Source organism: Gallus gallus, chromosome 11, assembly GCF_016699485.2.
Source record: "Gallus gallus isolate bGalGal1 chromosome 11, bGalGal1.mat.broiler.GRCg7b, whole genome shotgun sequence".
Classification (NCBI taxonomy): Eukaryota; Metazoa; Chordata; class Aves; order Galliformes; family Phasianidae; genus Gallus; species Gallus gallus.
In genome coordinates, this window is record NC_052542.1 from 2,380,231 (window position 1) to 2,393,017 (window position 12,787).

At 41.7% G+C, this 12,787-nt stretch overlaps 1 protein-coding gene across 4 annotated transcripts in view; it reads left to right on the forward strand.

Annotated features, from left to right (window-relative positions):
• The window catches only part of CBFB (core-binding factor beta subunit), a 42,503-nt gene that overhangs the window by 15,090 nt on the left and 14,626 nt on the right, over positions 1-12,787 (forward strand). For 2 of the 4 annotated variants that reach the window (XM_046899379.1, NM_204570.4), the window contains exons 4-5: positions 7,404-7,520; positions 12,129-12,255. In XM_046899379.1, coding sequence (XP_046755335.1) covers positions 7,404-7,520; positions 12,129-12,255 — 244 coding nt within the window. The remainder of the gene's footprint in view (positions 1-7,403; positions 7,521-12,128; positions 12,256-12,787) is intronic. The other 2 variants (XM_046899378.1, NM_001389362.2) reach the window with 1 other exon arrangement.

The window sequence follows — 12,787 nt, forward strand, 5'->3', positions numbered from 1 at the left end:
TAAAATTGCCTTGTGAAATATGGCTGTCCAGTAAAGTACAAAGCAATGCTTGGAGAAAGCAACAGTCATCACTGTAGTATTTCACTAACATGGAGGGCATGTTGAGAGAGGCTTTGTCACTGCTCTAATGCTACTTAACAAGATGCTTTCAGTGGGGGTCTGCAGCTGAGTTTGCTGTACGGGCTTGTAAGAACGGATGGTGCTGCAGGAGCGTACCGTAGAGCTGGCAGCAGCATGCAGTACTGGACAGTCAGGTTCTGCCGAAGAGCTGGCACTGTTGGCAGGTACTTCCTGGGCTGCTTTTATTGTTTGGATCAGAGTATGTTCTTTTCCTGAAGAAATGCATTGCCGAAGTGCTACTGCTCATTGTCCAAACCCTTCCTGCTGTAAGTACTTCTATTGTTCCTGAATAGAACTTGGAGTGAGGGTTTCTCACATACTTTTTTTTTCAGGCTGCATCTGGAATGGCCTTTGACAAGGCAGTCTATGGGTAGGCATGTGTAAATTCATAAGCTTCAGTCTGAAACATGGTGTCCTATGTTGTTTTCAATAAACAAGTTTGCCACAACTGCCATCAACAAAACTTCGTGTTCCTCTTCCTGCATTTAGCAGGTACCGTATTTCAGTAGTGATCAGACTACATTAGAGATCTTCTTGATCCAATCATTTCATAGTTGTAACTCTTCCAGTACTCTTTAATCATGAAATGTATCTGAGTTCCAATATGTAGAGGCAGAACGAACAAGAGATGTGGTGCTCTGACAGGGAAAAGCGGGGATGTGTGGTGTGAAATGGCAGATCTAACTGCTTTATGCAGTGCAGCCCTGCAAACAGTAGTTCGTAGTAGTAGTATAGCTCTGGGTGCAGCTATTGTTACTTTTTCTCCTGCTTCTATTACTATTCTGTTTGCAATCTGTGGGATAGTTTGTATTTCAGCTAATTCTTTTCTTCAGGATTATTTGTTTCTGACAGTCAGTGTATTTGTATTTCCACTGCTTTTGTGATCTTAAAGCATTGTAGCTGCATTAGAAGTGTATTTTCTTTTTTTTTTTTTTTGAAGCTTAACAGTCCAGATCAAGACTGTTAGCAAGCAGAGTGCTTTGTTCATATTATTTTGCTTGAAGAATTGACCTTTGTCATAGCTGATGAAATAGAGCAGCCCTATTTCATTTTTCAGGATAAACTTTCCATAAGTCCTTCTTGTGACCTATAAAAACTGACACCTAGCAATTTGCACTGTTTGTCTGCTGGAGGTAATTCAGAAGAAAATGAAGAAGTTGGGAAGGGCTTTTTCCAAAGAATATCACACACTTTACGATAGACCTCATCATTCTCAGTCTTAAAGGCCTCTTAACAAACTGCTTGCAAAGATATTCCACTTGAAGCTCTGTGTGTGCCAAGTTTAGACTTCAATAAAACCTCGTGTTTGCGGAGTGGAAGCTGTCTCAAGATGTAGCTTTCAAAATAGCCTGAACGTTTTGTGTTTTAAAGGCATGAGAATCAGATGCTTTGAGGCGTGAGAGGTGTAAGGATTGGTCTATGCTTGCTGACTTCTGTGAGCTCTTCCAGTTTGTGGTGAGGTGGGGAACAAAAGGAAGTCACCAGGAGTGTGACAGACTAAGTGGGATTCTTTCCCTCTGCTTTTTACTCTTCCAGCCTCAGTTAAAGCTGTGCTAAAAGACTTTAATTTCAGAATTTAATAGAGGATTGTTCTGTATTGTTTGTTTATTGAAATAACAGAACCTGATGACTCCATTCTTGACTTGACTATTTTACATCAGTTTCTTTTTGATGCTGTAAGTTGTGTTCCAAGCGTTGTCTGAAGCCTTGTGTGGAGTTGTCAGCTTTCACTGTAACTTCAGTAGTTCTTAACTAATCTAGTTACTATTATAGTCACTAGAACTGTTCTTCTTTTTCCCTAAATAACTCAGGATTTTAGTCTATGTATTCTGTTGCTAGATTTCAGAGATGTTCTTTCTTTTGATTTCGTAGCATGTTTCTCCCCATGCTCTGCCCCCTGGTTGGGACCAGCCTGGGGAAGCCTCCAGGGGAGTGGTGGTGACTGGGGAGGGGTCTGGCAGGACCATAGCATTGTATTTATGGCACTGTATATTGCACTCCTTTGAGACTTCTGTTAAAGGCAGCTACCGAATGTAGAATTTCCTGTTTGAATAGATAATCTCCTCGTACTTAGCAGCGTGCAGAGATCGTGCAATGAGAAGCTGAGGTGATGAGGTTAGCCTTGACTGGTTTGGCGTCTTTGTCACTCGGAGTAAATGTTTACGGCAAGTTTCTTTCTTAGCAGTCAGTGTTCCCTATACGAGGTCATTGCTGTTTAAATATTTAAAAGTGGGATATGATTCAGGGGAAGGTGGGATCCAAACTGGAGCGTCTGCTCATGGCTGGACTGGGAGGCAAGCAGTGTGATGGGGCAGGGGTGACTCTGAGCCAGGCATCTTCTGAATAAGGGCTGCTGGGGGATCAGAGCAGGGGGGTGAGCAGCACTGCTTTGCTGGGGGGTGGTGTCTCCTGGGGGTGAGCTTTGTCCCCTCAGTGGCTGTGGCTGCTGGAATTGCATGTCAGCTGGCAGTGAGAGCTGCATGCACCTCTGGGGGAGGAAATGGCTTGGTTGCTGTAGGGAGAAGGAGCGCTTCTTAACTGCAGGATGTGTGGATGGGGCATTCAGATAGCGTATCTGCATCGCATCACTTCAGTACCCTGCTGTTGTGAGATAAGGATTTACTAGAGGACAAAAATAGGATGTGAAACTGAGGTCAACTAAAACAGCATTTTTTTTCTTTTTCTTTCTTTTTTTTTTTGTCTGCTTCACTATATTCAAATCAAGTCTGTCTTCTAAAATACAAACTAATAGTGTGACATAAGCCAAGCCCCTGCTTTTTTTTTTTTAACAACAAAGCTAACTCAGTCAGAATTGGAGGAGAGGGTACCTTATTTAAATGCAGATAAAGAAGAATAATGCTGAATAGTTCAAAGAGTATGGAAAGTGAGATATTGTGCATGAAGGTGTGGCACAGAGGGCTGCTGGTGGGTCAGGAAAGCACAGACACGACTCAGCTGCTTTGAGCCCTGCAGAGCAGCGTGCCATCTTCTTGAGGTGTGTGTGGTGTCATTCATCCTCAGGCCAGATAATGTGCCAGGAGATAAGTGTGTTTACTCTTGCTGGTTGCTCAGTCAGCAAGCAGTGTGCTTGCTCTAACACTGAGAACCTGTTTTTGACATGAAAGTAGCATGTCTGCTTTTCTTGTTAGAATATATATTTTTGTAACGTTACAGTGATTTATAGTGGGAGTTGGAAGTGGAAAATCTGGTTTGAAGTGAAATGAAGATTTGCATAACAGCCACCTGAATAAAAAATTCAGCTGGCATAAACTAGTAAGAAGTACAGATGTCAATGTGTGGCAGTTTACCTATGGCTCAAAATGTAGTAGGCGGCTTCTCACAAATCTGACTTCTGAATGATGCTAGGGAAAGCACCAGATGGGTTGAGGATGGTTTAACTGCATTTATATAATCTTATAATCTGGGGTTAGCAACAAAACCTTGAAAGAGTTATTCTAACAAAGTCATCCTTTTATCTGGTTTTAATCTAAGTTTTGTAGCTCAGTAATATTAAGGGAAAAATCAGGGTCTTTATAGAAATCAGGTGGCTTTTTCCTTTGCTGTCCTACTGTGGTTGTCCTAAGGCAATTTTCAAAATAGATAATTCTGAAAGTTCTTAAAAGATAACTTTGTGCTGGCTTTTGGGGTGTGCTAGCATCATGTGATCATAGACAAGGGCAGTAGTATATTAATATTCTGTTAAGTTCGGAAGTTGAAAGGGAACCAGCATGGCTTTATCTGAAAAGAAGGAAATATGTGGTTAAACGGTTTTGGCTCCAGTCTTAGGTGGTTTCCATTCCTCAGAAAGAGAAGAGGGGAAAAGGAGTCTAAATTCCTTTCCCTACAATAAAGGAAAAAGTGCCAGTTTGCTTTATTGTGTGTATTAATGAGAGAAAAGTTCCTGCATAAGCACTTGTGGCTTTCAATGTGAATTATACTAAATTTCAATGATTATATGGTAACTTCAAAACTCACATGGCTTGTTAAGAAATTCACCCTTTTGGAGTGAAAAATGTTTGTTATCTGGGTTTTGGTGCTGGTAGGAATGAAAGTCTGCTGAAACCAGTGGTTGAAAGGCTCTGATTGAGGAGCACTGAGTACCTTACGCCATATCGTGAAGGGTCAGGCTGCGTTCTGGTGCTTCATGAGCTGCTTTATCAGCTCAGCTGCTGGTCTGTGTGTCTGGAGCTGATAGTAGGCATCGGCAATCACATCAGTTCTGCTAACTTGTTTCCCTTTCTTCCCCCTTGACTTCTGATGACTCTGACAGCATTTCCAGCATTGCTCAGCCTTCCAGGTGATGCTTAACTTAAGGCATTGTTTTTAAAGTACCAGACCCTCAGCAGCTGCATCTTACCTTCCTGCTGTGCGCATTGAGCTACCTACAGCTGGCATGTCGTGCACTGGCAGCTGCAGGGACCAAGGCACTGAACAACCACTGCTGAAACATGGTTGGACTAGATGATCTTGGAGGTCTTTTCCAACTTTGATAATTGTGGGACTCTGTGGCAGTCAGTGTCAGCATAAGGTTCCTAGGAAGATTAGCAAGCAAACATTAAAAAAAAAAAAAAGGCAAGAAAACAATCATGCATTCTGGCAATCTTGAAAAGCTAAGTTTTGCAGTCTATGGAAAGTCCTAGGTAACTCTTGATTTCCTAGCTATTTGTTGGGCCAAAGGATTGGAGAACTTAAGTGAAAGGTAAACCCTAAGTGAAGATCAGCAAATACTTCTTTGTTTTTGCAAAAGGTAACTAGTACCAGAGTACAGATGGACTGCTCTTTGTCACAGAATTGTTTAAAGATCCTCTGCTCCCACTCCCTGCACTGAGCAGGGACACCTACAGCTCCAGCAGTGCTCAGAGCCCCGTTCCCTGACCTTGGCTGCCTGCAGGGATAGGGCAGCACCGCCTCTCTGTGCAGCCTGTGCCCCGCCTCACCGTCCTGAGCATAAAGAATTTCTTCCTTATCTCCGATCTGAATCTCCCCTCTTTTAGTTTGAAGCCATTTCCCCTTGTCCTGTCACAGCAGACTCTGTTGAAGAGTTGTCCCCTTCTTTTTTACAACCCCTTTAGATACTGACAGGCTGCTCTCAGGTCTCCTCGCAGCCTTCCCTTCTCCATGCTGCGTAGCACCAGCTCTCAGCATGTCCCTGTAGGGAGGTGATCCATCCCTTGGGTCGTTTTTGTGGCCCTCTTCTGGATGCACTCTTAACAGGTCTGTGTCTTTCTGTACTGAGCACTCCCATCTGGACACAGTGCTCCAGGTGAGGTGTAACAGCACAGAGCAGAGGGGCGCATCCCCTCCCTGCCCTGCTGGCCGCTCTGCTTTGGATGCAGCCCAGGGTACAGTTGGCTTCCTGGGTGTGAGGGCACACTGCTGGCTCACGTCCAGCTGCTGCCCACCAGTACCCCCAGGTGCTTTTCAGCAGGGCTGAGCTTCATCCTTCTGTCCCTTGACTTCTGCTGATAGTGGGGGTTGGGGTAAAAAACTGTCATGACAACTTTACAGATCCCTTGTCAGGTTTAGGGTGCTTTTTCCTCTTCGAATGATTCTTCCTTCTTGGAAGGGAATGACACTCGATTCTAATGGCCTCTTTAACTGTCTATTTTCCACTTCTGAACCAATTAAACGTATCACTTAAATTTATGGTATGCACATCATTTATTTCCTGTGGGATGAATGAGTGAAGACTGCCGGAAGGGAGTTATGTTGTGTCTGGTATGACTGAAATGATTAATCATTATCAAGCTACTGTACTTCGTGTTAATTGAAACTTCTAGTGTATATTGGTTTATACTGAGATATGACAAGTTGTAAAAACTAAGCTCAGTGAGCAAACCTCAATTTCTTTTGCAAGTAACATTACTTGTTTGTCAGTTGGATTTGTGTTGCTTTTTCTGTTGCCTTTCTTCCATTTGTATTCGTGTTGTTAGCTGCTTAGTTCTGTTAGCACAGCTTTGCATGAGGAAGCCATACCTTCCCTCTGTACAGCCTGTAACACTTGGCCCTCCCTCTTTCTGCGCAGTGACCTGAGCTGCCTGGCATGGAGCTGAGCAGGCAGGTGCAGTCAGCATGCTTTGAAGTGCCCCATAGCCCCAAACATCAGTTACAGCTTGCTGCTGAGGGCTTGCCAAAGCATGAATCTAGAGTGATTAGGGGAGGCACTGTGTGAAATTTCCCCTGGCTAGCTGGGCCCTTTCTGAAGACTACTATTTTGAATGTCTAGGCAGCCCTTACATCCGGAACGGGTGCTGGCCTGTGTGCATGGTTTGCCTCTCTGGTAATTCAGCATGGACTTTAAACTTCTGTTTCGTGAGTGGTATGACTTGTCAAGTAGGCTGAAATAACTACGAGAGGCTGATTTTTTTTTTTTTTTATATTGTTTTTTTTTTCCCCCCATGATTTGGATAATTTAGCTATGTGAGTTGCTTTTGGTTTATTTTTTATTCTTTGTGTAAGACTGATCTTATTAAATGGAGGATGTTAAAGTTGTTTAGTGTTGTCTTTGCTTCTTTTTGAATTTCCTGTGTGGAGATAATCTCTGGTCTTTAGAAGGGGAAATGCTTCTATTTTAAATCACTGTATCACCTTCTGTTATATAGTAGGGCATTTTGCTTGTGCACTGTTCTTGCTACTGTTCAGGGCACTGCGCAAATTGAAGCCAGAGGTGGGTTTTGATCATCTGGTGTTGGTGCATTTGAAATGCCTTTCACAAATGCTGGCGTACAGAAGGGAGGACTATTATTTTCGGCATGGTGTGCACATACAATGGATTTCACTGAATTTTGGCTTGGAAAGTTGAGTGCTGAAACTGGTACTTGGTCCTGATTGAAAAAACTCAGATGTGGAGTAAAATGCAGTGGTTTCTGGGAGGAGGAAAGCATACTCATTTAACCATTTAAACATGCTGTGAAGAATCTTCCCTGTCTGGCAGCATGCCACTCTCCTTGTGGCACAAAGGTAAGCTGACAAGAGAAGCGGTTACTTCAATTTGAAAGCAGTAATAGAATTCTAACCAAATCCTGGTGCATGCCACTTTATAGAATGACAACACAGCTCGAATTTATTCCATCCAGTATTGCAGTCAGGAGTTACAGCATTCATTTGATTAAAATGAGTTCTTGGAAAGGAGGCAGGAGAAGCTGTTAAGTGGAGTTTCATGTTGCCAGTTGGCTTAGATGTTCTAAGAATATAGACAGAAGCTTCCTGTATGGCTATTTTCATTGCGCAGGCATGTGTGTAATGCTTTTAAGTTTATAGCAAATGTTTTGCTTTTATTTCAGGTGTACTTGAAGGCACCTATGATTCTTAATGGTGTCTGTGTAATCTGGAAAGGCTGGATAGATCTACAGAGACTGGATGGTATGGGCTGCCTGGAATTTGATGAAGAGAGAGCACAGGTAAGACAGCCTGCCTAAGCTACTGTGCCTTAGTTGTTCCTCCTCTTGGGGGAAAACATGCAGTCATGTAACAATTACATGTCCTAATTTGTATGCTTTCAGCTTTCACTTAGTGTACAGATTGCAAAGAAAACTGACAGTACGGAAGTTCAGAAATAGATGGTTGTAGCTAAACTGGGGTTGTAATTAGAACAAAGTGTTGGGAGCAGGAATGATGATTCTTGGGACTGTTAGTATGCTACAGAGTAATAAATCTGGAAGTATTTGAGAAGCTATTAGTGTAACTTGAAACAACTTAACTGGCAAGTCTTTTCTAGCTGATTACATTTTTTTGTTTCTTTTTTTGTCAAAGTAGCCTTTTTGTTTTGTTACATGACAGAGAGGGGAAAAAACAAGAGAGGCGCAGGGTGGAGGAAGAGTACAATGAATAGGGCTTCTTTCTTGGTAACAGTGGTAGGTAGCTTTGTTAAGGTATGGCAGCTTTTGAGAAACTTGCTTCCTACTGCTGAAGTAACTTTTTCTAGCAGTTGAATCTTTGGTTGTGCACAAGAACAGAAGTAGACTCAGGAAATCAATTTTTAAGTGCATGTTACTTACATAAGCTTCACTTATGCAGCCGTAGAGTTCCCCAATTTAGTCAGACTTAAGACAGGCCTTGTCTGTTCCACTCTGTGCATCTCCTTCTCAGCCATTGTCGGGGTTTCCCTTTTAGTCATAGCCACAATTGGCCACTCCTTAATAAGTAGGGACCTTTACATTCTACTTAAATGCAAGGAGCACTTCTGTACTGCACGTGTGCAGAACTGGAGGACATATTGATTAATTCGTCTCCGTTCAAGAGCTGGAAGTATTCAAATCAGACTTTGTGTGGAGATGTGTAATTGCAAACTTTGTGGAGCCTCGCCTCCCTCAGACTTAAGAAACCAATTTGTACATTAGATCATATTCTTCTGACTGTGTTCTGCCTTAAATACAAATACTGTGTGTCAAAACAGTGTCTTTGAAATAGTCACAGCTCTGTGTGCTTTCTTCAAGATACCAAGTATCAGTGGCAGTCTAATCTGAGAATAGTCCTTCCACCTTTTTTTTTTATCTGCAAGAAAAGCCACAGATCCAAAGTTTTCCTTGAATGGTGCTGTTAGCTGCACACTCACTTCTTCCAGGCCTGAGAGTCAGCATTTGGGACAGCTAGGCTCCTGTTACAGCAGTGTTTTCTTTTTTTTTTTTTTAAAAAAAGCCAGTAACTTTTGTAACGCCATGGATTAGAACTCCTCTGACTTGCACATTACGGTCAGATATAGTCCCCTGAGGATTGTGCAAGAAAAGATGCCTTGGTCCATGCCTGTTATGTTTGGTACGTGATGCTAAGTCGTGTGACTGAGCTGAGAGGAGGCTGACTGGGCTGTGTGCTCAGGAGCTGACAGTGTCACTCTTCTCCAAAACTGGATAGCTCCTGAAAGAAGAGGGGGGGTTAAGTGACCTTTGGGTTCCATTCTTCTCTTCAAATTTCATGATGTGTTTTGACATGCTCTAGGATTATTTTAGCTTTCTGATACATATACTGTCTTAACTACGTGGAAGAATTCTTTACAGGTGTCTTCAGGGGGATATTTGTGCACTGAGCATGTGATTTGTTGTTTATTGTTTATTTTTTGAGAGGGAATTTATGCATGCTCTCAGGTGTCAATGCTTTCTTGTGTTTCAAGTTCAGGGTGCGGAGCTGGAAATACTACGTACCATATCTACAGAGATACATATGCACTCAATTACAAGTGCATAATCTATTTTCAATTTGTGCTTCTGAGTATCAGCAGTTAAGTTTATGTTAAGCGCTAGTTAGAGGAAAAAAATTAATGAGAATTTAAAAGGTGATATGTCAGTTATACTGGTCTGTGTTTGTTAGTACTCTAAGTCTTTTGCATTGTTTAGTTTCCCTTTTCCTTTATCTGTCATCTGCTGCCATCCTTAAACGTGTTTTAATATTGCTGGTGGCAATGGAGCTAACTGCTGACATTGATCCCCACGTCAGACTGGTGTCAATGGGTTCAGGTGATCCTAGCTGTGCAGCACAGTGCCTGCAGTGCTCTTGCTTTTGTCATGTGAGTCTTAGAGACATTCATTGTCCCCCTGCCCACCACCCCTGCTGTTTTTGGGAAAGCTTGCTGTATACCAATCTAGTGCTCTTGCATTTTCCTGTCTCTTACCACTTCTTACTAGTACTGAGATCAGATATGTATATTTCTCCTTGTTGCTGCAGTTTTGAAATTCTATCCTTCAACAGGTCAAAAAACGCCTCAGGAAGGAAAGCCACATGCACAATAAAATACTTCAATTGTAACTTAAGCTACTATTCTATTTAATTCACAGCAAATTAATATCTTCCTCCTAAACAACCTTGCCTTATGTTACTGGGGGCCTTGGTTTAGCTGCTTGTTCAGCCTTCAATTGGACTAACATGGTGCTTGGGTGCCTTCTCCATCCAGCATCGCAATATCCCTGAGTTTGCTGCTTGCTTGGAGCCTCATTTTAAGACTGTTTTTGTCTTCAGTACTTTTGTGTGTCTTCTGTAATGTAACATTCTTGCTATGTAGCTTCTGTAGTTGAAGTTTTCTTATAAGGGCTTGTCCTACTGGGCTGCTGTGGTGTGTAGGTGTGGGTGTGAGTAAGCCTCTCTTTTGTGGGTTTTATTTCCCTGGCTGAGGGGCTGTTTTGCTCCATTCTTGTATATGGTTCATGTTTTGCTAGTTCTTTTCATAAGTGGGCTCCTATCAGAAGCATTTGTCCTGAGTAAAATTAGGGTGGATGGATGATTGGGTTTCCTACCTCCAAATTTGTTGGGCTGTAATTCTCAGATTTGGCTGACATTTGGAGAAGGATAGTTAAACTCCTGTTGTTTGAGTTTCAGAGAAGTTCAGTTTCTCTCGTAGTGCATCTCTAAGGCCAAAGAAGGATTTTTAAATATATATGTATATTTTTACTTAAAATTGCATTCTGATGCTGTTTTGCCCTTTCATTCAACATTACTAAACCAGTGTTTCAGCTGTCAGCGTGTGTTCATTCCGAATGTCAACATACTGATTCTTCTCTGAAATTCGAATTTAGCTTTTTTTTTTTAGTTTACAACCATGTTTAAAAGATCTCCTGGCTGAGGCTATGCTAGCTTTTTGTTACATGACCACTTCAAATGGTGGTAAAATGCAAAAATCTCACACTGAAAAATCTGTTTTTGTTTAAGTCTGGCCCCCCAAAAGTGAGAGGGTAGCGATGATGTCTGTAGCTGCTGTACACCAGAAATAAGGCAGCTTCTCTGTCGCCATCAGAGAGCCAAACCTATCTCGCATTTTATCTCTTCTGCATTACTAAGAACAAAATTACCTTTTATTGTGAGACCTCAGTTGCTACGTGCTGCGTGAACATTAAGGTAACTATAAAGAGCCGAATTCTGCTTTTAAAAATAAGTCAGACTTCTGTTATGGGCAGCTTTAAAGATTGCCTTTGAGTGCAGCTTTCCAGGGACCTGGGCACAGTTATTGACTGACAGCTGTTTGTCTCTAACTGTGTTAGGCCACGAGGGGCACTCACTCACATCAGTTCACAGAGTGCCTTCAAGGGAGCGTGATTGTGCCGTGGGCGAAAAAAGCAATTTAACGTTCTCTCAGACTAAAGATGTCTGAACTGAAATTAAAAAATTTATGTGCTTAGTCCCTTGGTGTGTTAACATTTAGTTGGTTTCTCACATGTTTTTGTCCTCCAACAGTCAAGGTTAGGGTTTTTACTTTTAGGAGAACTGTCAGCTTGAAAATAGTGTGTGTAAATGGGAATGATGAGCAGTGTTAGCAGTAATTATAGCTGGAAAGTTATGAGGAGAGAGAAGTAATGCTGTTTATCCCTTACTGTCGTCTTGATATTTTGAGCATTAGTTTATTAAGTGTATTTTCATGCATAATCCACCCTTAAAAAGAAGCAACAGAGTTGTTGAAAAGCTATGGGTTTCATCTGCATTGTATGTGCATGTATACGTATCAGTGGTGGAATAGTTACTGCTTCATATTTTTCAGCTCAATTTAGTTTATTGAAACATGTAAGGTTTACAAATTGGTGCACCTTCAGCAGCTTTTGATGAAATTGAGGATTTAATTGGTCTGTAACTTGGATGTAAATTTTTAAATGAAAAGTAATTAAATTACCATTGTATATATTGTGATGCTAATAAATTCACTCAGTATACCTGTGAATATTGTCTTTCAAATGACTGTTGTGAGGAAATAAAATGCATTGCCTCTTTCATCTAACTTCTGAGAATTCCTAGCTTTCAGAAAATTTTGCAGCATTTAAAATGACTTCTGACAAGTCGTTCTCCTTTGAAAATGTATCTAAGTAATAGCTGTAGCTGTACTGTAGCTTCGGTTACCTCTGCTGTATTGATGAAGGTAGGTAGTAATTCCTTACCTTACAATTAGCAATTGCTAGAACCGATCTGTGATCTAGCTGATTCTATAAGACATGCTTGTCTTTGCTGTCAAACGATCCCTGATATTCAAAAGAAGGTTTCATCTGATGGAAATGAGGATAACCTTTTGTGTCGCTTTGTGTCGTGTGGTTTGGTAGCAGGAGGATGCATTGGCACAACAAGCCTTTGAAGAAGCTCGAAGAAGAACCCGTGAATTCGAAGACAGAGACAGGTCTCATCGGGAGGAAATGGAGGTGAGGGTTTCACAGCTGCTGTCAGTAACTGGTTAGTACTTTCCCAAAACTTAAGATTGTTTTTATTAATTTGTGTGTACAATGTTGTGGATTTTGTTTGTTGTCCAGTCTTGTCATGTACGAATTACAAAATGTGTTGCTTCCAACTCTTCTAAAAAAAAACAGTTCCAAATGTTTGAAGTCTTGACAAGAATTCTGATTTCTAGCCTTTTATTCCTCTCTGTAGATGATCTTATTTTGTGGGTACTGGAGCTGTAAGGCTATACTTGTTTGCAGAGCTGCCACATCTCTGGCAGATGTGGGGGCATCTTTTGCTCTGTGCATCTCCCATGAACACAGAAGAAGCTTGGGAAAATGCTGGCAGATTATTTTGTAGCTTCCTATTCCACGTTATGGAAAATATTACCACTGATCTTAATCACATGCTACAGTCTGCTTTCTTCTACAGGTCGTGCTTTCTTTTCCTCTCGCTGGTTCTTGATGATGGAGATTCTTACTCCTCTCCTCCGTTTCACTGATATGGTTCTCACTACCCTGTGCTTTGCTTCTTTAGGGCCCCACAG